The 27,908-nt window shown below is 40.6% G+C and overlaps 1 protein-coding gene across 5 annotated transcripts in view; it reads right to left on the bottom strand.

Moving 5' to 3' along the window:
* The window catches only part of LOC126143121 (disks large homolog 5-like), an 886,848-nt gene that overhangs the window by 28,897 nt on the left and 830,043 nt on the right, over positions 1-27,908 (bottom strand). Inside the window, exons 5-6 of one of the 5 annotated variants that reach the window (XM_049915305.1) lie at positions 9,835-10,077; positions 3,349-3,549 (exon numbers count right to left, since the gene is read on the bottom strand). The exons of 3 other annotated variants lie outside the window; for them this stretch is intronic. In XM_049915305.1, the coding sequence (XP_049771262.1) occupies positions 3,349-3,549; positions 9,835-10,077 (444 nt within the window). The remainder of the gene's footprint in view (positions 1-3,348; positions 3,550-9,834; positions 10,078-27,908) is intronic. One more of the 5 variants, XM_049915302.1, reaches the window with a different exon arrangement.

Genomic DNA, 27,908 nt, shown 5'->3' with positions numbered 1-27,908 from the left:
ATACTTTCTTTCTGCATTGACTTTTACAGTAATTTAGATTCCTCATACAGGCAATCTAAAGTAGGTCCCCCTCCCTCAGACAACACCTGTAGATTCCAACATCGGTACTGTCATATATTGTTGAAATAACTCTACTGGCTATGGTATATAAAATTTGTAACTGGTTCTAATGTACCATTTGTTACTTAGTATTGCTTGCACCTTGTCCCGCACCTTTCACAGAGTTGGAGTGCTGACTATCTGATTTGGCCGGAGGCTCTTCCTGCCGCCACCCCGTAACCCTCCCCCCACCCCCCCAGGACACAGTGTACCCCAGCTGTCTGCATCTAGTGTAAATCATGAATGAGTGCAAACACGTTTCAAATGTCTGCGTGTCTTAACTGAGGTGGGTCGTGGGGACCAGTCTGGTTTACACCTAGAGGGATGTGGAAAACCTCCTAAAAACCACATCCAGGCTCGCTGGCACACCAGCCCTCATCATTAATCCGTTGGGCAGATTCGATCTGGGGCTGGTGCGTCTACCTGAGCCCAGGAAGCAGCGCATTAGCACTCTCTGCTAACCTGGCGGGTCATACCATTTGTTACTACATCAGTATTATTTCATTTTCTACACTGACTGGCACACCTCATTAAGAAGCCCAACATAATTTTCTGTAGATGGACTTTGTACTGTAGTTTCTAATATTACATGCAGCATGTCTTATGATGTAAGAGTTTCGATCGTCTACTTTTAATAAGATAGCACAAGTGAGAATAACAAATATATGTCAGTGAATATTGCACTAATAGCTTACCTAATATCATTGGTCACCCACAGATCAGACTCAACATCTTTGGTCATGCCACAACAGTTGTGCCTATACTATGATGTGACAGCTTCCCAGTTTTGTCAGCTAAGGGACCTAATCACGTACACTATTGTATTGTCTGTGCCACAAACACACAGAAATATGATGCCTACCTGTCCACATGTACCAGTGATATATCAGAATGTGAAATGAAGCTGGAAGTTTATAGCAGGTAAGTATCTTGGATTAGGAAGTATATGTATTTGCAAGAGCTTGTAGAGAATTGACAGATAAACCAACGTCACCATTTTTGAATGTATTACAGGTGCTTTAAAATCACCCACGGTTGAACTTAGTTTCACAGATGATAAGAACACAGACTACTTGGACCACGTTTCCATTCTCTGATCACATTGAGGCTGTGGGGACTGTGTGTAGCTTATCTGATTTCTGTAACTTTTGAAGACTGCTGTAAATGTATTTTAATATCTGATCACTATTTAAAGATGTGATGTTGCTTAGTACACGATAGGAATTTTGTGAAAAGGTCATTCCAAAGACTTCTAAGAATCAGCATGTACTTATTACAGAACAACTGCAGTTTTATGTAACAACCAGTATAATCATTGATATGTCAGAATCAGTACTGCAAAATAAAAAGCAAATTTCCATGATTTTTCTGTTACTTTTTTAGACAGTCCCTTCTCTGGTTGGGACAAACAGTTGTGAGAGGTACAAATCTCTGTTTGTTTGAGAAAACGGAGCAGTATTTTGTAAAATCTACATGAAAAATACACAGTATAAAATATACAGGTGTTTGTGAGTTAGTTAAATGCTGTCTATTACAAACCATACTCAATTCCCCCCATTATGGCTAACATGGGAATAAGTATTGAAAGGAGTAATGATACAGTAGACCTTACAAGGAATCACAAGAAGCTAAAAAGTTGAATATTTCAATATTTACAGGCACTGGATTACTCAAGTGCACGACATCATCCCAAATCTAACATTTGCCGTCTATTCAGCAGGAATGGTGAATAAATTCAAAAGTATCGGCACTGGTGCAAATAGACTCTCACCTTTGATTTCTTCTAGATTTCATAAGCAGTGTAACTGGAGTAATAAGAATGGCAACACTGTTGACGGAGCGACAACACTTTACCCTCCACCTCCCGTAACAACCAGAGGTAGCAGCACAGTGGGTGAAAGAGAGAGAGAGAGAGAGAGAGAGAGAGAGAGAGAGAGAGAGAGAGAGAGAGAGAGAGAGAGAGAGGGGGGGGGGGCAATACTGACCCTACGACTTATCTCGGAAGATAAGTTAAGGAAAGGCAAACCTACATTTCTAGCATTTTTACACTTAGAGAAAGCTTTTGACAATGTTGACTGGAATACTCATTCAAATCCTGAAGGTGGCCGTGGTAAAATACAGGGAGCAAAAGGCTTTTACAATTTGTGCAGAAACCAGATGGCAGTTATAAGAGTCTAAGGGCATGAAAGGGGAGTAGTGGTTGGGAAGGGAGTGAGACAGGGTTGTAACCTATCCCCAATGTTATTCAATCTGTATATTGAGCAAGCAGTAAAGGAAACAAAAGAAAAATTCGGAGTAGGTATTAAACTCCATGGAGAAGATATAAAAACTTTAAGGTTCACTGATGACGTAATTCTGTCAGAGACAGCAAAGGACCTGGAAGAGCAGCTGAACGGAATGGACAGTGTCTTGAAAGGATGATTTAAGATTAACGTCAACAAAAGCGAAACAAGGATAATGGAGTTTAGTCGAATAAAATCAGGTGATGCTGAGGGAATTAGACTAGGAAATTTGACACTAAGTGGTAGATGAATTTTGCTATTTGCGGAGCAAAATAACTGACAATGGTCAAAATAGAGAGGATATAAAATGTAGACTGGCAATGGCAAGGGAAGTGTTTCTGAAGAAGAGAAATTTGTTAACATCGGTACAGATTTAAGTGTCAGGAAGTCTTTTTTCCTGAAAATATTCGTATGGAGTGTAGCCATGTACGGAGGTGAAACATGGACAATAAATAGTTTAGACAAAAAGAGAATAGAAGCCTACGAAATGTGGTGCTACAGAAGAATGCTCAAGATTAGGTGGGTATATCACGTAACTAATGAGGAGGTACTGAATAGAATTGGGGAGAAGAGAAATTTGTGGCACAACCTGACTAGAAGAAGGGATCGGTTGGTAGGACACCTTCTGAGGCATCACAGGATCACTAATTTAGTATTGGAGGGAAGCATGGAGGGTAAAAATCGCAGAAGGATGTAGGTTGCAGTAGTTACTCAGAGATGACGACGGTTGCGTAGGATAGAGCAGTATGGAGAGCTGCATCAAACCAGTCTCTGGACTGAAGACTGCGGCAACAACAACAACAACAACAACAACAACACTTTGAAAGAATAGAAGTAAGTATTTGGAAATACAGACCACTCAGTGCTTTAGTAGTTACTTACTAGAACTATGCACTGCATATGTCCAATGGTATATTATTTCAGCTTACATATGTAATGTGTATGTAGGACAAAAGCTAATACTTACATATCTTTCATCAAGTGCATTAAGTTTCTTTTCAGCATCAAGTAGAACAACACGGAGAAAGTCTCTGTCGCAACGAAGTGAGCTACCAGCCGAAATTATTTCCTTCAGTGAACGGCAGACTATATCACTAGTCTGTCTCGTAACTTGAAGCTTTGCCCATTCTCTTACAACTTCTATGTCTGCTGAATCTGATAATGCGTGCTGAAAATGGACAGAACATTTACATTGCAAAAAATTCAAGTATATAATTACAAATTGATTTGCTTTCTTTCCAGCTACCGTGCTAAATATCTGACACAGCTGCAACATCCCTGGTATAAGGACAGCTGTCACTGCCCACTAAACAGTCAATCGACAACCTTATCAGTAGTATTAGTCAAACAATATTATTGCACCTGAGGGTGACGGCACTGTAGTCAGCTTATCACGAGATCTCACCGTGATATTTCCTGAGGACATGCTGAATCACTTGACAGTATATGCACAACTGTCTTAAATCAATTCACAGTGTGATGCACTTTTCTTAATCACAACTCTAGTTGTTTACTGTAACACCACTGCACGTTTCCGGTAATGCCTACAGGAGGTCAAGTGGAACAATTTCGTGGTCAGGTAGCACAATCCTGTAAAACTACGGTAATTTTAAAAGCTCGCCAGTTACGGTGCCGACCTAAAATATATCGATACTAAATATTACCGACTCTTGTTCTCAAAACTTAATCCACACGCACTACAATCAATCCTGTCGGAGGAACATCCACAACTGAGAATTATACCAGAGGCTGAAAATACTGCCACAGTTGCAAGGTCGTTTTAACACACGACCACTTTCGGGCTCTTATACGCCCGTCTTCAGGTGTCTTACTGAAAATAGGAAGTTATAGGAGGTAATTTTTACAAGCAGCAAACATAAAAATCCATAAATTTGGAAACATTTATAAATTGTTGGTTGGGCCAGGTGCTGTGAAACCTAAGTCAATGCCAAAGTGACACAAGACAGTACTACGGAAGACTGCCCGGGTAAAGAAATATGCACAGAATACCAGAACACTTACACTCGGTGCAGTGACTCCGAGAGCCACAGTGGCAAGTACAAGGTGCGGTGTGCTACCAACGAGTGCAGAGCTCGGAGTAGAGCAGGCACGAAGGAGGAAGCAAACTGGTAAACCAGAGTGGCAGAGGTACTGCCATCTATTGACGGGAAGAAGAACGCGAGACCACTAGCCCGGCCATTCGCAATCTGAATTGGTGATTTACATTAAAAAACATTACACAAAAAATGTTAACAGTGCATTACGCACGGTAAAGAAAGATGTTGACCGAGGCAGCACAGAACTGTAGTAAAACTGAGTGGAAGCTGTGACATAAAATTTATGTAACGTATTACCTGCGCCCGTCGGAAGCACACCACGTCTTCTACTCGTCCGACACGGCCCTCGGGGTCACAGTACCGAGCGTAAGTGTTCCGGTATTATTTACACATTTCTTTACCCGGGCAGTCTTCCGTAGTGCTGCCAGACGTCACTTTGGCACCGACTTACGTTTCACGGCACCTAGCCCGACCGCCAGTTTTTAAATTTATGGATTTTTTGTTTTCTTTGTGCGTTTTCCGAGTGTAAAAATTATTTTTAGTCTCTTACCGTTTCCAGTACGACAACTGAAGATGGGCATATTAATAGCTCAAAACTGGTCGTGTGTTAAATAAAAGACTCTTACAACTGTAGCAGTATTTTCAACCACTGGCCACACGCATTAGTCACGACTGACAGTAATAATTGTTCAGTGACACGTTTTTATTATTTTGTACACGATTTCTCCCGTGAATTGGTGCCGACTCAGAAGAGCAGTACACATTAATTATTAATAATACAGGGTTAGCCAAAAGTCTTAACACTTGAAAATTCAATACTTCGCAAAATAACATAGGTAGTGATGTAAAAATTTACACATGCTTGAAATGACATAGGGTTTTATTGAAACCAAAAAGTGTGCAAAATAACCAACAGATAGCACTTTGTACGATACAAAAGCAATAATTAGGTTGCTAGGCAAGCTTTCAGAGGCAGAGGCTGCTCCTCTAGGCAGAAGAGCTGAAGGGGAAGGAAGAGAGGCGAAGGAAAAGGACTGGAGAGGTCCAGGAAAAGGCACAGATTTGGGGAAAATCACCCAGAACTGCGTGTCAGGGAAGACTTGACGGACGGGATGGAAAGGAAAGATGCCGTGTTCCATCTGTGTTCTGCCACCGGTTGACGAGTAAATCTTATCTATTCAATTACATTCCATTATCAAAAATTGTTTTCATTGTTATAAAAGCAATAATTAGCATAACAATCAATTTTCAGTAAAGATTATCTTTATAACAAGCACTCAAGATTAATCACATACAGTTTATGTTCCTCACCTATATCTACAGTAATGATATAGGCTGAGGCAGAAACATCAACTTACACGATGTACAGGCAGGATTAATCCCATTTCACTCACTGCCAAGGCACTATTCCAATATTGGAGAGCCTCTGCAATACTGACGCGAGTTTAGAAGTGGAATAGCAATGGGCTGAGGTGTGAACTGGAATTTGTATATGGGAGGGAGATTACAAGAGTATTCACTGCAGCTCTGGTAGCAGCGGCAACTTTGGCATAACATCAGCATGTCTGTGTAGTGAGCAGGAAACCCAGGATTCCAATTTCAGTACAGTACAAATTTTAGTTCATTGCTTTAGCCTGCAGCATTACTGTAAATGCTCAACATGTCCGCTGCTCATCAACAATACCTGTGGTTGATGGACTGTGTCGTGAACAGCACTGTACAGCATATCAGTAGGCACAACGAGAAATTGCCATCTGATTGTACCACAGCAAGTTACGAGGGCAGTTTGAGAAGTTCTCAGAACGAAATAGAAAAAAAAAGTACTTACATCACTGAAATGTTTGTTACTTTTCAGTGTAGTCTCCTTGTAGGTTAATGCACTGGGTCCAACGATGTTCCATTGCCTTGATCCCATCTCAAAAATGAGTTTCCTACAGGCCTGCAAAACAGTTGCCAATTCCGGCCATCAATTCTTCATTTAAAGTGAAGATTCATCCACCAAGAAAAAGTTTCAGTTTTTGTAAGATATGGAAGTCCAGTGGAGCTACATCAGGTGAATAAGGCAGGTGTGGCAACAATTAATGCCTTAGTTTGTGTAATTTTGCCATGGTGATGGTACATGTGTGCGGATGCGCATTGTCTTGAGGGAAGATCACTTTCTTCCTTGCTAACTTTCCTCCTCGGTCTTTTTGTTGCAATTTGTCCAGGATGTTAGCATAGTATTCTTCAGTAACTTTTTGCCCAGTGGGGAGATAATCTACAAGTACAAACAGGATCCCTTTTGCTTCCTAGAACACTAATGCCACGACCGGAAGGAGTGGCGGAGAATCGGCACGTTTCCACTGGTTTGACTGCTGTTTTTGTCTCTGAGGTATAGTAGTGCACCCAAGTTTCATCTGTGGTCACAAACCGGTGAAAAAATCCTGTTCGTTTCTCTTAAAACAGGCCAAACATTGTTCTGATATGTCCATTCTCGTGCGTTTTTGATCCAGCGTCAAGAGTCACGGCACCCATCTTGCAGATAATTCTTTCATTTCTAATTTTTCAGTTAAAATACGATATGCCCTTTCAGATGACATCTGGCAAGCGTGAGCAATTTCACACGCTTTGAATCCTCTGTGACCAATTTGTGTGCTTTTGCAATTATTTCTGGAGTAATGACGTCTCGGCTGACCATTGCGCGGATCATCTAAGCACTCCTGACCGAATGTAAATTCATTTGTCCCACTTGGCAACTGTTGTATATGAAGAAGCAGAGTCCTCCAGTGTATTCTGGAAATCGGCATCAATGCCTTTGCTTTCATACCTTTCTGTACAAAGTACTTAATAACTGCTCGAATCTCAATTTTTTACTCTTCGCAAATTACTTTGCAGGAACAACAACAGAGCCACATTACCACAACAGTTTTTTCCCCAAGAGTACTGATGTGGCACGTGTTTACAGGCAACAGTCCAATGAATATATGTGATGTGTGTTGTAATAGTGCTGAACTCTTGTGGTGATTCCGAAACTTTTCAATCCTCCCTTGTATTATGAGTTGTCATCTTGCATTGAAAGCGTAGCTTGGCATGGAGCCATGAGGAGAGCAGATTTTGTTTCTCACACACTCTGGCTACTGGGCCGTGCGAGCCATGTCCTTGACTAAAGCTGCATGCAATACATTCCTCATACCCTCTACGAATCTAAGTAGTACTATTAAATATTAATCTATTTCATACTTTGTATACCAAATTCTATTGATAACACAACCATAGTGTTAAATTTTCAAATCAATAACCTCCATACTTCTGGAGATACAAACTTTTATTTAAAACAAACAGTAACGGTGCTGGCATTGTGAAACTGAATTACGGACCGTAAAGTATTCATCTTTTGTATGAACTGAAACTACAGCCATGGACGGATGGATGGAGAATGGCATACATAAGCTGAGAATGTGATATTTCATTAGAACTATGCAAATGTATGCATGAGAAAGTTTGTGCAATACGGGAATTTGCAACTTATGTCCGAGTCAGCTTGATTTTGTAAATGGCAGAAACGCAGCCAGAAGGGGTGTTGAGTATAAAGTTTGTTAATTATTTGTTTTGTGGAAAGGGATCATATTTTGTTTTCATTAAATTTTATTTAGTTGCCACCATACAACTGCAATCTGAATGCAACCGAGTTTGCACAGGCCAAACTGAAACGACAATTCAGAGAACAAAATGTTATGAGGGATATCTCTGCTGAGAAGGGGGAGAGGGGGGGGGGGTTGATTTGGGGGAAGGCACCAAATAGCGAGGTCATCAGTCTCATCGGATTAGGAAAGGATGGGGAATGAAGTCGGCCATGCCCTTTCAAAGAAACCACCTCGGCATTTGCCTGAAGCGATTTAGGGAAATCTTGGAAAACCTAAATCAGGATGGCAGGACACAGGATTGAACCGTCGTCCTCCCAAATGCGAGTCCACATTGCAAACCACTATGCTACCTTGGATATCTCTGCCGGAAACATGTCAAATCTCGCCAATGCTGCCTATCAGTCTATCACCAGTGAGGGTGGGAACCTTACTGTTGAAAATGTGAGAGCTGGAGGAAGATTACTGGAGGCGCATCAGTGTGATGAAAATTGCCGTTGACAACACTGTCATTAACACGTGTCCATCCAGCACCACCAAATCTGTCCACTAGCATGGACACAACCATGGACAACTGCAGTGGAAGCAACTAGTTTTGTAAGATTTTAGTTCTACCTACACATTCCTCATTGTTTTTGGAAGTAATACTTATATTGTAGTAATAACTGTTTTCAATTACTCAAACATTAAGGTGATGCTTATTCCATTTCTTTTATAAGCTGCAGCTGTAAGCTGGCTGTCCTATGAGAAGGAGGTGGGGCTTGTCGCAACAGCCAATGTGCTATGAGCCAAATGCGAGCCTCTACTCCCAGCATTCTACAACCGGCAGCCAAGTGAAAGTTTGCGATCAGTAATTGCCTTGGTGTATAAATGCAATTTGTTTTATTTGCTGGGGATACGATCAGGTCTGGTATTATGATCTCCACAAAAAATTGCGACGATCTAATTCACTTACATGCTATGAAGTCAAGTCATAAAACAGATGCAGGAGTATCACATTCGTACTGATAGAACATGTTGTTGAAGTATGCTCTTTTCCTATGAGATTGACAATACATTTCCTATTTCAAAGAACTGCATCTGTAGTGGGATGAATGGAATAATGTGTTGTATATACTGAAGTATTCATTTCAAGACTCTAAACACATTTCTTCTGTTTATAAACAATTTGTTTCTTGTCTGGGAGAAAGTATTAAATTTTGGGGAAAAAAAGCAGTTTCCTAAGATTTAAGATAAATTTAAGGGTTGGGAAGTCTTTCCTTCTTTCCTGCAGATATTCATATGGTGTGTAGCATTGTGCAGACATGTAATATGGTTTGGACGAGAAGGAAGATTATATGGGCAGATCAAATAACTAATGAACTAAATTGGAGAAACAAGAAATTTATGGCACAACTTGGCTAAAATACCAGATCAGTTGGTAGAACACATCCTGAGGCACGAAGGGATTGTCAATTTTCTAACGGAGGGAAGTGCCAGGGGTAAAAACTGTAGGAGAGAACAAGGGATGACTACAATAAGCAGGTTCAAACGGATGGAGGCCGCATCAGTTATTTAGAAATGAAGATGCTTTCATGCGATAGGCAGCTGTGGAGAGCTGCATCAAACTTATCTTTTGATTAGAGACCACAACCATAACAGCACAAACATTTAAGTAATTTTTTCAGATTTTCAGTGACAGGGTGATAACATGCTCTGTTAATAAGACAACTGTCCACATTTCTTTGGGAACTATTCACAAAAAGTAATGAATCTGGGAAGTCTCGTAGTACTTACCATAGTATTCTGCACCAGACTATCAGTGGCCAGTTCAATATTAGATTCATTCTCTTTCAACTGCTTTTCCAGGGCTACGTTGTGAACTTCTGCCTCAATCAGTTCAGCATACAATCCTACATCTGGCGTCGGTTCAGGTGGTGCCGAGATGCGAGACTCCGCGAGTTTTGCGATCACCACCTCCTGTTCTGCTATAAATTTTTCGACCACGGAAGGAGTTTCTGATGGTGAAGACTGCTGCTCCTAGTAACAGAGAGTGTAGTATTATTGTACCGTATTTACTCGAATCTAAGCCGCACTCGAATCTAAGCCGCACCTGAAAAATGAGACTAAATAAAGGAAAAAAAAATTCCCGAATCGAAGTCTCACATGAAATTTGAGACTCGAAATTCAAGGGGAGAGAAAAGTTTTAGGCCGCACCTCCAAATCGAAACAAAGTTGGTCCATTGTAATATGAGGCAATTTAGGTCTAACGAATGATGATACAGCTACAGTAGTTTGGTTCGAGTCTTAAGCTTAGCAGTTAAGCTTTACCACGTAGCCATTGCTATGAGTCAGGTGCTCCGTCTGTATTTATACGGATACCCTTCCTTTTTCACGTGCTTCGTCTGGTTTGAATCGATTGCTTATTTTGCTTATTTTGCGTTTTCTTTGTTATAGGTGTTTGCGTCACTCTTAAGATGAAAATGCATTACTGCACTGTGTCATGCATTGTTTGTCGCATTCTAAAAAAAAAGAGAGAGAGAGAGAGAGAGAGAGAGAGAGGAATCATCTCATTAGCGAAACAATGGCAAGAGACTGCTATTTGTTGTTACTTACACTACTGCTTTCTTTGATAATGTTCAACAAAAATCAAATAATAGACTGCGTATGATAGAATATGTTCTGAACGAGAGTTAGGCGAAAATTTTTCTCTGTTTGAAAATCTTTGCGGCCGCTTCTTTATTACATCAAATTCTGCACAGAAATTAGAGTCATCTTAGATTTAAAAATCTAGTCACTTGCCGTGCTTCATTTCTGACTATCACTATTAGACATAAGAATAATACGAATATAAACACGACACGATACGTATATTCTTCAGCGTTTGCTGTTGTCTCACTCTAGTTTCGTAGTTTTAGGCAGACAGGACTTAAATGAGATAGCAGCAAACACAAAAGAATACATGGCAAAATGTTTATATTCGTACTATTCTTATGGTGAAGAGAATACTGTATGTGATTCAAATTTCATCAGGTTCCTATTAGCAACCATCTCTTCTCACAGGTAGGAAAAAATTCAGAACATAGAGTTGGTCATATTGACAAACATCCCAAACAGTCTTGCCAGTCAGATTTTCGTAGTATACTGAAATTGTGCTACATTCGAAGATGAACAATACGGAATTTGTATTTACTTTGTTGGATAATGTATGAAAATGCAGTGGTCGAAACTCGCGGCGGAGAAAAAAAGCTCGTCTTCCACTATTTTTTTTTTATTTATTTACTGACGCAGAGGTTTTGGCGCCAGTATTTATCTTTGTGCCTACAAAGCATGCCTGCAAAGCGCTACATATATTCGACGGCAGAAGTTAGTTGTGGCGGCACGTACCAACATTTTTCATAACTTCCACTTGCTTTGCACTCGATTCTAAGCCGCAGGCGGTTTTTAGGATTACAAAAACCGGAAAAAAAGTGCGGCTTAGATTCGAGTAAATACGGTAATTTCACAGGATTATTAGTACGACAAGAGAGAATTTTCTTCTTATGTTACCAGTTGCACGTTTCACTTATATATAACAATGTACCAACAGAACTACGAGGGCCCTTTTACACGAGCGGTCGCCATAACTTCGGCTATCTTAACACACTTCCTGTCCGACCAAAACTCCCAGCTTGTCACACATTACTGCTATAGCAGTTGAAATTTCAGTAATATTGATAGTTCTGATGTGAATGCCATAAATGAAATGTTACCTGTGTTCTGCCTCAGTTAATTTGTAGTTAAATTAGGAATGAGTTGAAAGGGTATAAGAACCATAATACAATTACCTGAGATCCCCTTTTGCTTTGCTAAGGTTAGCTTACCTTCTTCACAAAACATTGTAATATTCATTGAATATTGCAGCAGGAAACACTTCTTTTACTACATTTCAGTCCATAAACATTAACATTGTTCACATTAAATGACCAGTCTTTCCAATTTATGGGCTAGACACAATGTATCTTCTGCTTTCCTTTTTTGTTGCGAGCTTCAGGGTTCTCTGGGGCAGTGCTGTCTCTGAGAAGTGGTGAATCTCCACAGAGTGCTGTATTGTGGTAACCAGTTGCTTGTGGAAACAAGATGTCCGTCCTCCCGATTTCATGCACATTTAAACAAATTCTCTACTTCTCACTTATTACCCACTTAGCAAAATTCCTATGTGCTGATGACGATCACTCACTGGAAACATAGCAGTTGTATAAGTACTGTATGTCACTGGAATTTGGCTGCAATAATTACACATCTGTTTGAAACTGACTGACAATATTTCATTCAAAATAATTTCTATTGCTGTTTATACATTTCTCCCACCTCTCCAGCAGGCTATGAATGCCATGCAAAAAAAAAAAAAAAAAAAAACCAACAACAACAACAGTAGTTCTTTCGAAAAGAACCAGTCAGTGAGACATTTTCATACATTTTCATATGAATTTAAGCGTTGTTCAGTAAAAGCGTGTCCCAGTGATGCAAATAGATGATAATAGGACGAAGCCAAGTCTGAAAACTAAGCAGCATGCCCTAGTATTTCTCAACTGAATGCCTGGGTCATTTCCCTGACCCATTTTTCTGTGAGATGGGGTGTTATCACGGAGCAATACGACTTGTATTTTTCCCTATTTTGGTCATTTTTTACTTAATTCTCGAATTAAATAGATCATTTATTGTTGGCAGTGATCAGTGTGATTGGCTTCACCAGATTTTAGCAGCTCATAATAGATGACATTCTTCTGGTCCTACCAAACAGAGTATCGTCTTTTTCCAAAGCAATTTGGTCTCACACTGGATGTCTATGGTTTGCCTGGATTCACATTTGATTTACAACACTTAGTATTCTCAAAATTATCCATTTTTCATCACCTGTCGCTATTTGATGGAGAAACGACTTTCTTTTTATCTGGTGAGTAGTATTTCCCAAGTGGTCTTTTGATCTGCTTTCTGTATTTCATTCAGTTCATGCTGAACCAATTTTCCCACTTTCTGCATCCTTCGCATAGCTTTCAACCAAAAAGAAATGGCTTTTTGAGTTCCATTCAATTGTTCTGGGGGTTCCTGTTGAGTTTGAGTATCACTGCCCATCATCCTCACCCACTCCCCATTATCTTCAAAACCTGCAATTGGTTGTCTTCTAACTTTTTTGGTGGTTTCCCACGCTCTTTTCTCACATCAAAAAAATGAATCTTGTCCGTAACTCTTAGTTTGTAAGCAAAAACTTGACAAGTTTACAGGTTTGAAACAGATACCGATGTACGGAACTTGGATTCGTGTGCACTGACATTCGTCATCAGCCGTTTCAGGAAGCAGATGGAGCTGCAGACGCGGTCTCACAGGCCCTACACTGATGACTAACACTATCTATAGGGGAATTCCTGTTTTATACTTCTACATCTGGTACAGGTAGTAAGTTATCACTTTTATGAAGTGATATGTTATAATAAGAAAAACATCATTAGCTTTGTCCAGTTACACTGAACTATTTTACTGACAACCTGCATTGACTCATAAATAGTCCTGTCTATGCATGGGGAGGAAACAACATTTTGGGGCACTGCTTTTTAAGACAACTGCTACACAACTGATTATTTTAACACAAAAAATTACAGTTGTCCTTATCCTACAGATTGTCTTCAACACCGTAGTGGTTTACTAGACGCGGTCCTGTTTGAGGTGGGATGCCGTTTTCTTCCTAGCGAGTCGAGGTGTGTTAAACTTCGACGCACACCATACCACTGCACAACTGGTATTTTTCCACATTAAGAGACAGTTGTCCAGAGGAGAAAGAGACAGTACGTGAAATGAAGGAAACATCAAGACTAAATGGGGATCTGTCCCATATCTTTGCATGTGAAGCAAGGAACTTACCCACAGAGCCACACCACTTGTGTGTCTAAACAAGCATTTCTCTCTTACAACTTAAATAGCATTCTCTGAGAAAATTCTCCCCGTGACAGAACTCAAAATACCAGTACAGAATGCACTAGCTCTTGCTCCACATCCACTGGCTTGCTCGAATGACTGCATGCTCCACCTGCTGCAGCCTATCCTCGACTTTCTCACTGCCTTATATTGTTTATCTGTTCTTAGTCTAGACAGCACAGAGTGAATTATTTATAGTAGTAGTAGTAGTAGTAGTAGTAGTAGTAGTGGTAGTAGTAGTAGTTGTTGTTGTTGGTTGTTGTCTTCAGTCCTGATACTGGTTTGATGCAGCTCTCCATGCTACTCTATCCTGTGCAAGCAGCTTCGTCTCCCAGTACGTACTGCAACCTACATCCCTATGAATCTGCTAAGTGTATTCATCTCTTGGTCTCCCTCTAAGATTTTTACCCTTCACGCTGCCCTCCAAAGCTAAATTTATGGTCCCCTGATGACTCAGAACATGTCCTACCAACCGGTCCCCCCTCCTTGTCAAGTTGTGCCACAAACTCCTCTTCTCCGCAATTCTATTCAGTATCTCCTCATTAGTTGTGTGATCTACCCGTCTAATTATCAGCATTCTTCTGTAGCACCACATTTCGAAAGCTTCTATTCTCTTCTTGTCCAAACTATTTATCATCCACGTTTCACTTCCATACACAGCTACACTCCATACAAATACTTTCAGAAACGACTTCCTGACATTTAAATCTATACTTGATGTTAACAAATTTCTCTTCTTCAGAAACGCTTTCCTTCCCATTGCCAGTCTACATGTTATATCCCCTCTACTTCGACCATCATCGGTTATTTTGCTCCCCAAATAGCAAAATTCCTTTACTACTTTGTGTGTCTTACTTCCTAATCTAATACCCTCAGCATCAACTGATTTAATTCGACTACATTCCATAATCCTCGTTTTGCTTTTATTGATGTTCATCTTATATCCTCCCTTCAAGACACCGCCCATTCCGTTCAACTGCTCTTGCTGTCTCTGACAATTACAATGTCATCGGCGAACCTCAAACTTTTTAATTCTTCTCCATGGATTTTAATACCTACTCCGATTTTTTCTTTTGTTTCCTTTACAGCTTGCTCAATATACAGATTGAATAGCATCAGGGAGAGGCTACAACCCTGTCTCACCCCCTTCCCAACCACTGCTTCCCTTTCATGTCCCTCGACTCTTATAACTGCCATCTGATTTCTGTACAAATTGTAAATAGCCTTTCACTCCCTGTATTTCACCCCTGCCGCCTTCAGAATTTGAAAGAGTATTCCAGTCAACATTGTCAAAAGCTTTCTCTAAGTCCACAAATGCTAGAAACTTATGTTTGTCTTTCCGTAATCTTTCTTCTAACATAAGTCACAAACATATGGCTCACTATTTTAGACGAACAGTGGGTAGCAGGTAGGTTTTTTAAATTAAAATATAGAACGTAGGTACGTTTGAACATTTTATTTCGGTTGTTCCAATGTGACACATGTACCTTTGTGAACTCATTTTTGAGAACGCATGCTGTGATTCCGATATTTCTACGGAAACCAAACTGATCTTCCCCGAGGTCGGCTTCTACTAGTTTTTTCATTCATCTGTAAAGAATTCACGTTAGTATTTTGCAGCTGTGACTTATTAAACTGATAGTTCAGTAATTTTCACATCTGTCAACACCTGGAAAAAACTTGGTTCACTTTTGGCCACCAGGTGTAAATCTGGCACTGTACCTTGTACGACAGTATGGCATCCGTGCTGTATTGACGAGGTGCTTTTTTTGTAGCTGACTGTGCAGTACATTCCCCAGATGGTGCTAGTGCTTGGGCTGTGTCACGAAAATTTTCTATCCCATGGTCAACAGTACGGAAAGTTTTGAGTTTTATTTTACACTAGTATCTGCACAACATCCAGACAGTGCAGTGACTGGAATCTCTGAATCAGCAGCATTCTGAATTTGCTCTTCGGTTTCTGGCACAGATCAAATTTTATGACATATGGCCTGACATCATATGAAGCAATGAGGCACATTTTACACTACAGGGTGCAGTGAATGCACAGCACAGCCGAATTTGGGGTACTGCTAAACCTTGTGTTATACTCAAGAGCCATTGTCCTTTCTGTATGAAATAGTGTAATGTGCAGTCGTGAGTACCTATACAGTGACGAATTCATATTATCGAGATGTCCTCTTACAGCACGATTCCTGCTTTGGAAGACAACTCTGTGGAAGCCACTGTTTTCATGCAAGATGGAGCAACATCTCGTGTCGCTCGCCCGATGAAAGATCTGCTTAATGCAACCTTCCGTGATCGTTTTATGTCTAGAGATTTTCTAGATGCATGGCCTTCGAGATATGAAACCACATGACTTGGTTCTGGGAAGATCTAAAATAATGTGTTTACCTGGGACACATTTGGTCTCTATGTGCTCTGAAGGCCAGTAAACAGAAATACGTTGCTCAGATTTTACCAGAACTGCTGCGGCCAACTGTCGATCGCATCATTTCACAGACACAGCATCTCGATGTCTCTGGTGCTCGTATTGAATGAATTGTGTAACAGATTAAAAATAAAAACAACGCTATGACTTTCTTGCTTGTTTGACCTTTTCTGCCCATGTCCCATTCCTAATCCATTACATATGGGTACATTTCTATACATCTTTCTAACATTAACACTAGAGATGGGGGATCCGCTCTTGAACTAATTCATGGAGTTCAATCTTTCAAAGGAGTGAACAATCAGTGATTCAGAAAAAAAGAACGGTAGCTCCAAACGTTTCCCACGGCAGAGAGAGAGAGAGAGAGAGAGAGAGAGAGAGAGAGAGAGAGAGAGAGAGAGAGAGAGGGAGAGACGGAGCATATCAGCAGCGCCTCTGCTGGTCAGAGCACAGTGCACGCCACACAACACAACACAGCCAGCGCCGGCCTCTGACCTGCTTCTACCTTGGTTGCCTGCATTGTGCAGTGCCCCATTGGATTTTGTGTTTCACATATGCCGTGCCGTCTCTGTGCGTCGTCTGCCGTGTGCACTGTGCAATGTCTGGCGCAGCTTAACTTCGCATTGCACTCTGTCGGCGATCGTTTCAGTCGCACGTCCTGCCCTCTGGGCAGTTGATGCGAGCAACAGGACAGAGAGCCACCTAGCGGATAACATAGGAACTACTTGCAAAAACCTGCTCACAAGGGAACGGACGATTTGTCTCGGAGCGGCTGAGTTCACCGCTCACCCCCCCTCGGAACTCGCCCGCTCGACGCTCACCCCACCATCTCGACTCTAGCCAGAGCATCGAGCAAAGCGACTCAGGTGTCACTCTGGTCTCTGCGGTCTCAGCTCACGCAGTAATACAGCTCGCGGCTCGACCTGCTCGACTCAGCGCCTCTGCATCGGAGTTCGTCCCCACTGGATATTGTTCTTCGTAGTAATACCGCTATGTATATTACATTATTATGTTATGTATACATCAATTGTTTTTATTTTATTTTTATTTGTTTAAACTGATTAGATTAGGTTCCTGAAGACTCCTCTTACTATAGGATTTTTATTATGGACACTCGAATTTACGCTTTAATTACGAGCGAACCGATAAACGTATCGCAAAATGTTATACACCAATATTTTCCTTGTTTTATTCTGCGTAAGGCTATATGCAGCACTTTCGTTTTACAGTCAAATTTATATATTTTTTTCTTATTCTGGTACGGATTCTGCGATTTTAGGCGTCTTCGAAAGGAAACGTTCACTTTAAAAATATATGGCTTGCGATGTATTTGTATGAGGTTAATGAAATTTTAATACATTATAGCCAAATATATTGTTAATGTAAATCTCAAGTTACATCATTTTCCGATCACCCAAAAAACCACGATAGTGCAAAATAAATCAATAATCAAAAACTTTGTCATATCGTGGAAATTTCAATAAACAATACAAAATTCTTACTCATTATCTGTGTTACTTCAAAATAGGATCAAATAAGATCAAAATACAGGTATAGTACTGGAATAAACCAAGTTTAAAGGGCAATGTGCCTTCCATTTATTTTCTATTGTAAATGAGTGGCGAGTCATGAAAAAGAGCTAATTCATTTCAGGGAGTGAACAGTTCTGATCCAATCTCTGAAAAGAACAGTTTTGCCCATCTCTAATTAACACCACCACATTTGCGTCTGGTGGCCAAAATTTGAACTAATTTTTCCCACGCATAAATAATTCCACCTGAACATGTCTACAAAGTTTCACTGTCATGTGATGATCACAGCCTACACTGGACCTCTGTGGATAGCTGCAGTTCCTCTCCTCTTGTGCTCTCAAATGGAGGTAGGGGCAAAAAACTGTTTCCGTACAAGCCCTGATTAATCTCCTCTTAGTGGCCCTTACACAAGATGTATATTGGTGGGCAGTAGGGTCATTCTCCCATTTCTCACAAATTCCAGTTCTATAATCTTTCTCAGTTGTGATTTCCTGAAAGAATGCCTCCTTGCCTCCAGGTATTGCAATCTGAGTTCACAGAACATTTGCGTAATACTTGTCTGTTAATGGACCGATGTCAAAGAATAGCTATGTAAGGTTCTACCAGTATATGAAAGCTCTCTGCAATGCTGCCTACAGTAGGATCAGGTTATATAAAAAAATGGAGAATGATACTTTCTAAGTCGAGATGAGAAGTGGCTTCCTCTGCAACACCACTAAAGTGGTTTTCGCACACAGCTTGAGAGGGAAACACTATGCCAACTTTGTGAGGAGGATTTTTCCTGTTTTTAGGAATAGTATCATAATGAAATTGCTCTATGAATCTAGAAGATATGAGAGGGGCGGGGGGGGGACAGATTTCTTTTATGAAAGTACCTTTGCTGGCACACTGAATGGGCAAATAACTTAATGAATGCAGCAAGGTAACACCCTCAACAACCAAATACATACAGTTACATTAACAACAAAATAAATGCTATAGTAGACCTCTTCACTTACCTGCTTAGCATTCTTGCCGTACGATGTGATGCAATTACTGTCATACATTAGCTTCATGCCATTCTCAAGCTGCTGAGATGCTGCTTTCACAGTCAAAGTTAGGTTGTTCAGCTCACGAATTTCATGTAGCAAACTTGAAGCTTTTTGATCTGAAATAAAACGGGTGTCTAATACGAGTAACTGAAAGCTGTAATACTACAAGTCCTACAACGACCACACTTCCTCCTAGACCAGGATCATCTACGCGAAGACTCTACACTCTACATGCATCAATCATGCATCACTCGTGTTGTGAATGAAATATGCTGTTGAAGGAATAGAGAGAAATGCTCTTTAACTTAGTTGCTGAACAATTGCAGGAGGAAGCAAAATTTCTTTTACACATGACAATGTTACTGGCAAATGGAGACTAAGGGAAACATTCTTGGCAGGGTAAGTTGATAATTGCAGGAAAGAGGGAATAACTAAGTTTATAACAAACAGCATCAGTATTGTATGAGGTTATTTAATAATACTAGCATAGAAAGATAATGATAACAGAACATTTCAAACATGACCTGGGTGAAAATAATGGATGTTAATCTACACAATAAGAACTGGGTTGTCATGTTCTTTTAGAAGACCTCAAACATTCCTTGAGTGTTCAAACAAATTTCGGGCTTGCAGCTGCTCGTCGTCCAATACCTCGCACGATATTTCAGCTAGACACCTGCCAGTCATCTTCAGGTGAGCCGTCGCAAACTGGCGAAAACGTCCTCCGTTCCGCAATATATAGCGTACTGTAACTATTCTGCGCATGCGCCGAAAACTTGATAGATGAACCACACTGCCCGCCGGCAGCGCCCTCCCTGGTGGAATAGTGGAACTCAGTCGCCCTCTGCATTGCCGTTTGCCACGGCCGTTGTCGCACTCTGTCTTCTTCGATTTGAGCAAATCGTGGAGATGATGGGATTCCGTGCGCTGTCCAACTGGTAGCCACTGTCACAGTTTAACAGATTTTCCGCCAGTTGTATTTCTATGGATTCTTTAATAATGGAGTCCCAGAAAGACGATGCTGTGAACAAAATCATTGTTTTCTCATACTCCATTGAATGTCCAATAGAAATACAACGTTCAGCAATAGCGGACTTGCTTGGCTGCAAAAGGCAGGTGTAACGTTGATGTTCAGTGCAGCGTTCTTTCACGGTGTGTGTGGTTTGACCTATGTAAGCCATACCACATTGGCACGGTATCTTGTAAATTCCGGCCTTTCGTAGTAACAGACTGTCCTTAACTGATCCCACAAGGTCCGCAATCTTCGATGGAGGGCGGAAAACCACTTTTACCTGAAATTTTCGGAGGATTCTTTCTATTTTAAACGAAGTGTTGCCAACGAAAGGAAGAAAAGCTAAAGATTGTTCCGGCTTGTTCTCCTCTTTATTCACTTCCTGCTTCTTAGTTTTAACTGTTAGTGCCCTGTTAATCTGCCGGATGGGATATCCATTTTCACTGAATACTGTCTTTAGATGGGCGAGTTCTTGAGGTAAGCTATCTAGATCTGAGACAGTATGAGCTCTATGAACAAGTGTTTTAAGCAAACTCATGGTTTGCAATGGGTGATGGCAACTCGATGCTTGCAGGTACAAATCAGTACGAGTGGGATTCCGGTAAACTGAATGCCCTAGAGAACCATCATTCTTCCTTCGAACCAGGGCATCCAAGAAAGGCAAACAACAATATTTCTCTATTTCCATGGTGAACCGGTTGTTGCTATAAATGGAGTTGAGGTGATGTAGAAACTCCATTAATTTATCTTCTCCATGAGGCCACACTATGAAAGTGTCATCCACATACCACCAAAATACTGTTGGTTTCAGAGTAGCTGATTCAAGGGCTCTCTTCAAAATCCTCCATAAAAAGGTTGGCCACGAAAGAGACAGGAGGCTACCCATGGCGACACCATCAGTCTGTTCAAAATAATCTTGATTAAACATAAAATAATTTGCAGAAAGAGCGTGCCTGAACAAAGCAGTGATATCAACAGGAAACATGTTACCAATCAGTGTCAAAGAATCTGCAAGAGGAACTTTTGTAAAAAGTGAGACCACATAAAAACTTACTAGAAGGTCTACACTGCTAAGACGAAGAGCCCCCAGTCTACTGATAAAATATGTGACGTGAGCACTTGCCTACGAAAGGTCTCAGTAAGGAAGTGAGATGTTTAGCTAAATCATATGTAGGAGCTCCAATGTTGCTCACTATTGGACACAGTGGAAGACCCTCTTTATGAATCTTTGGAAGGCCATACAGTCTCTGAGGTACACAACCATGTGGTCTTAACCTCTTGATGGTCTCTTGCGATAAGGAGGAGGAATTTAATAGTGCTGAAGTTTTCCATTGCACACGTCCTGTAGGATCGTAATCAATCCTCCTATAGGTAGAGTCACTTAGCAGACCATACCTCTAGCCTTCTAAACACCACAAGGTAACAGGGCACTAACAATAAAGAATCCTCCGAAAATTTCAGGTAAAAGTGGTTTTCCGCCCACCATCGAAGATTGCGGACCTTGTGGGATCAGTTAAGGACAGTCTGTTACTACGAAAGGCCGGAATTTACAAGATACTGTGCCAATGTGGTATGGCTTACATAGGTGAAACCACACGCACCGTGAAAGAATGCTGCACTGAACATCAACGTTACACCCGCCTTTTGCAGCCAAGCAAGTTCGCTATTGCTGAACATTGTATTTCTATTGGACATTCAATGGAGTATGAGAAAACAATGATTTTGTCCACAGCAACATCTTTCTGGGACTCCATTATTAAAGAATCCGTAGAAATACAACTGGTGGAAAATCTGTTAAACCGTGACAGCGGCTACCAGCTGGACAGTGCACAGTATCCCATCATCTCCACGATTTGCTCAAATCGAAGACAGAGTGCGTCAACGGCCGTGGCAAACAGCAATGCAGAGGGCGACTGAGTTCCACTATTCCACCAGGGAGGGCGCTGCCGGCGGGCAGTGTGGTTCATCTATCAAGTTTTCGACGTATGCGCAGAATAGTTACAGTACGCTATATATATATATTGCGGAACGGAGGACATTTTCACCAGTTTGCGACGGCTCACCTGAAGATGACCGGCAGGTGCCCAGTTGAAATATCGTGCGAAGTATTGAATGATGACCGGCTGCAAGCCCGAGATTTGATTGAACAGTCAATTCGCCAGGAAAATTTTAAAATTCACATTCCTTGAGTACTCACCTTTCTTCATCCACATATTCTGTTCTCTCCAACTGCAGTTCTTTGTGATGTCTCTCTAATCTCTTCTCACCTTTTTTCCAACATAACCAAACACTAGAGTGTCTCACTAGAGGAATTCATAGTTTTGAGCACTGGGACATTTGTCTGACTAACATCTATCTAATGTTACTGTCAAGTGACAAGCTTTTGGAACTTTGGAGAGTATGAACCACAAACTGGTTATGAAGAAAGCTATGAGTGATGAAGTGGCATGTGCTAATAACTCTTACAATGCATCTGTTTCACGGAAATGAAATCAAAAGTCATCATCATCTCCGTTATGGAACTGCCTGAAATAACTAATTGTGTTTCTTTATATGTCGTTGACATTGTTTTGAAATGTTACTATTGTCCTCTGTGATTCTGCTGGTTTATCACTAGAAGTTAGTGGAAAGTAGATGCCCAGCAAATATGACAGAATATAAAAAACAAATATCAGTTGGTGCTACAGCAAACCAATCTTCAAATTATATGTTGACAATTTTTATGCAGTGTTTCATGTTTTTCATTGTCCTGAAAACTAATGTCTTGGTACGGTCCTATTAAACAACCAGCTCCATATTGCTAACAGAAGACTTACAGTTACAATCAGAATAAGACACCGCTGCATCACCATTTTGTTACCAACTTCTGAATATTAATCTTTCATAGAGTGCTAAATATTTAGGCACTGTTTGAACAATTTTATGAGCCAGTACAAATGTAAGCTTCAACTATACAGGGAGGTCCATTGATCATGACTGGGCCAAATATCTCTCGAAATAAGCATCAAACAAAAGAACTACAAAGAACGAAACTTGTCTAGCTTGAAGGGGGAAAGCAGATGGCGCTATGGTTGGCCCGCTAGACGGCACTACCATAGGTCAAATAGATATCAACTGCATTTTTTTAAATAGGAACCCCCACTTTTTATTACATATTTGTGCAGTACGTAAAGAAATAAGAATGTTTTAGTTGGACCACTTTGTGATAGATGGTGCTGTAATAGTCACAAACACATGGCTCAATTTTAGACGAACAGTTGGTAACCGGTAGGTTTTTTATATTAAAATACAGAACGTAGGTACATTTGAACATTTTATTTCAGTTGCTCCAATGTGATACATGTACCTTTGTGAACTTATTTCTGAGAATGCATGCTGTTACAGCATGATTACCTGTAAATACCACATTAATGCAATAAATGCTCAAAATGATGTCAGTCAACCTCAATGCATTTGGCAATACCTGTAACAACATTCCTCTCAACAGCAAGTAGTTTGCCTTCCGTAATGTTCGCACATGCATTGACAATGCGCTGACGCATGTTGTCAGGCGTTGTCGGTGGATCACGATAGCAAATATCCTACAACTTCCCCCACAGACATAAATCCGGAGACGTCAGATCTGGTGAACGTGCGGGCCACGGTATGGTGCTTCGACGACCAATCCACCTGTCATGAAATATGCTATTCAATACCGCTTCAACCGCACGCCAGCTATGTGCTGGACATCCATCATGTTGGAAGTACATTGCCATTCTGTCATGCAGTGAAACATCTTGTAGTAACATCGGTAGAACATTACGTAGGAAATCAGCATACATTGCGCCATTCAGATTGCCATCGATAAAATGGGGGCCAATTATCCTTGCTCCCATAATGCCACACCATACATTAACCCGCCAAGGTCGCTGATGTACCACTTTTCAGAGCCTCTGTGGATTTTCCGTTGCCCAATAGTGCACATTATGCCGGTTTACGTTACCGCTGTTGGTGAATGACGCTTCGTCGTAAAATAGAACGCGTGCAAAAATCTGTCATCATCCCGTAATTTCTCTTGTGCCCAGTGGCAGAGCTGTATACGACGTTCAAAGTCGTTGCCATGTAATTCCTGGTGCACAGAAATATGGTACGGGTGCAACTGATGTTGATGTAGCATTCTCAACACAGATGTTTTTGAGATTCCCAATTCTCGCTCAATTTGTCTGCTACCCGATTCTCGCTCAATTTGTCTGCTACCCGATTCTCGCTCAATTTGTCTGCTACTGATGTGCAGATTAACCACAACAGCAGCTAAAACACCTACTTGGGCATCATCATTTGTTGCAGGTCGTGGTTGACGTTTCACATGTGGCTGAACACTAACTGTTTCCTTAAATAAGGTAACTATCTGGCGAACGGTCTGGACACTTGGATGATGTCGTACAGGATACTGAGCAGCATACATAGCACACGCCCATTGGGCATTTTGATCACAATAGCCATACGTCAACACGATATCAACCTTTTCCGCAATTTGTGAACAGTCCCTTTTAACACAGGTAATGCATCCCGAAGCAAATACCATTCGCACTGGCGGAAAGTTACGTGATACCACATACTTATACGTTTGTGACTATTACAGCGCCATCTATTACAAAGCGAAAAAAGTGGTCCAACTGAAACATTCATATTTCTGTACATACTACACGAATATGTAATAAAAATGGGGGTTCCTATTTAAAAAAACACAGTTGATATCTGTTTGACCTATGGCAGCGCCATCTAGCGAGCCAACCATAGTGCCGTCTGGTTTCCCCATTCAAGCTAAACAAGTTTCGTTCTTTGTAGTTTTTTCGTTTGACGCTCATTTCATGAGATATTTGGCCTAGTCACGATCAATGGACAACCCTGTATACACCTTTTCATTCACATAATACTGAATAATTTCCTTACTTTCAAGCTGTTAGCCCATCACGCAATGTCAACCAAGAAATAGTGAAATCACAATGTGTAGATTGCCGAGTATGACTGTTTTTACCTTCAAAATATGGCAGTTATAATGCTTTTATGGGATCAAAGGCTGTGTCTACGAAATTGCAGACAAGGCCAATACAAAAATGACAGATTACATTTCCTGAGGACAAGCTGACATTGTCACCTTTAATTCCCATGGCAAACAGACATTACCTGCTGTGTCATGCTGTGGGGAAAAGGGGAGGGGGTGGGGGGTGGGGTGGAGAGAGGACTCAGCACCATAGCCAACTGTGTGATTGTCTTTGGCACTCCTCACAAAAGTGATACTGTTTGCCTCAATGACACCTTGGAGGTGGGACTTAATTGGGCATTATATTCCGCCTGTTACTCTGCCTTTTCATTTGGCATTAGTCAAGTTTTTTCAAAGCTTTCATTTCACCAGTCAAACAGTCCTGACACTTTCTTTGGCTGTGTGCACTGCATAACCTTGACAACAATGTCACTGACAAAGTGGCTACATACAGACAAGACTTCTACCAGAACTTACAGAAAGCCCATCCTTGTCATTACTTCTGAATAATCACATCTCCCTGGAGAAATGTAGGACCATATGAGGCAATACTGATCCTGCCATTTATCTTAGAAGATTGGTTAAAGAAAGGCAAATCAGTGTTTATAGCATTTGTAGATTTACATGAATTCTTTTGACAAATTTGACTGGAATACACTATTTGAAATACTGAAAGTTGTATAATTAAAAAATGGAGCAAAAGACTATTTACAACTTTTATAAAAAACCAGAATGCAGCTGTGAGTCTGAGGACACGAAAGGGAAGCAGTGATCAAGAATGGAGTGAATCAGGTTTGTAGCCTATCCCCAATGCTATTCAATAGGTAGACTGAACAAGCAGTGGAGGACAACAGAAAAATTTGGCAAAGGAATCAAAATGCAAGGAGAACAATTCAAAAATTTGACATTTGCAAGCAACACTAATTTTGTCACACATTAAAGGTCTCTGAAGAATGGTTGATCACAATGAATGTGTCTAAAAGGAGTTGTAAAATGAAGACAAAAAGTGAAAATGATGCATTCCTGGAGCAAAGAACTATCTAGATGTTGACATGAAATCACATCTGCTACAGTGCTGCGGATCTGAGAGCAACTGTATAACTCCTATCATCTCATCGAATTGATCACGGTAGACAAGATAGTTTAAGTATAATACACTGAAAAGGAAACATCTTTGAAATGAGTATATTTATTATGCATGTATTTTTTTATTACCAATGTACTACTAGTTCCTTTATGGTTGATCACAACAAATTGTGAAATGTTAGTTACATGTTCTTTACTGATGACCTTCAGTCTCTCTCTCTCTCTCTCTCTCTCTCTCTCTCTCTCTCTCTCTCTCTCTCTCAACCCCCCCCCCCCCCTCCCCGCTCTTTCTTCAACATCATGCAACATGTGGGAATGCATAACACTGGAAATTCCTGGATGGAATAATGCATATATGTCGATGTGAAACCTTCCAAAAAGATTTTCAGATGATGTCATGTGGCTCTGCTTCTAAGAAAGATATTGGATGATTGCAGAGATGCCTATAATCTTCTGACAGAGTAGCAGCACATCAATTACACTGCAGTAAAGGAAAAACTTTCTAGCAACCATCAAAGTAGTATTTAAGCAGTCTATCCTTTTAATGGTGCCCATGTCTATATACTTTTAGCAATTCCTTTGCCTGAATTCTCATACATTTTTCTCCAACTTTAGCACTTTCTGTAGCACACTCTCAAAAACAGTTTATGACACCATTTGAATGATCACTACTGGGACTGAATTTCAGCAGTATGGTGGTATAAATATTGAAACACTACTAGTAATAGTAATATTAATAATAATTAAAATCAACTATTGCATATTACAAGGCATTAACTAACCAACATTGGAAAAGACGTACGTTTTTCTTTGATCTCTCTTTTAAGAGATTCTATCCTCTCCTTTTGTGCTAATTCCTTTGCTTTCTTTTCCTGGACTTCCATTTTTAATGCTTTGTATTCTCTTAGCAACGCTAACCTTTCTTCTTCCTTTGACTGCAAGAAATAAAATGCAGCATTATTAATAATTAGTTGTTATTTTTGTGGGTTTGGCTTGAATGTAATGACAACTGGACTGTTAGACCAGTGTCAGTCATCAGATAGCTGTTTATGGAAGACAGACATACTATATAAATATTTTCAATAAATTTAGTAAACTGTCTGTCAGTGCTGAGAAATATGGAAAACAATCAACATGCAAAAAAGCTCAAGGTGATGACTCATCATACAATTTCTGAGATTTCCAGGTTGAAATTCCAAATTTTCCAGAAGTAATTTTTTGTTGTATGTGAGAGCAAGTTTTATTTATCTAACTTCCATGGCTGCTAATTAAACACTTTTAGTTGCCACTTGATTTAATGGTGGTTATTACACATTGAGCTAGCATTGTAAACAAGTTTGCTAAGAAATATGAATACAGGGTGTGCATCAAGACCGGGAACACTTTCAATTATTTACTGCACAAGAACCAAACACTGTACAGATATCATACATATGTCATTTTGAAGAGAAACTCAAAGTCTCTCTCTTTCTCCCCCCCCCCCCCCCCACACATATATATACAGCCATAGCGTAGTTTGGCAATTTGCCAATAGTCAGTGCTAGCCAAAACACGGCCGTGTTACAGAAGGGGACAGCTGCTTCATGAAATGGCTACCCCAATCGCCAAATCGCACTGTGAGAGCCTTTTTTTTCTATGGGGACAAATTAATGATCTGGTGTACGTACTGCTTCTACCACTCAACGTAGAAGAGCTCCGGGAGAATACAAGAAGTGACTGCCACACTGGTACGGGCATGGCAAGAATTCTATTACCATATTGACATCTGCCGAGTCACTCACGGTTTGCGTACTGAATGCTTGCA

Source organism: Schistocerca cancellata, unplaced genomic scaffold, assembly GCF_023864275.1.
Source record: "Schistocerca cancellata isolate TAMUIC-IGC-003103 unplaced genomic scaffold, iqSchCanc2.1 HiC_scaffold_782, whole genome shotgun sequence".
Classification (NCBI taxonomy): domain Eukaryota; kingdom Metazoa; phylum Arthropoda; class Insecta; order Orthoptera; family Acrididae; genus Schistocerca; species Schistocerca cancellata.
This window is presented reverse-complemented; position numbering and strand designations above follow the sequence as displayed.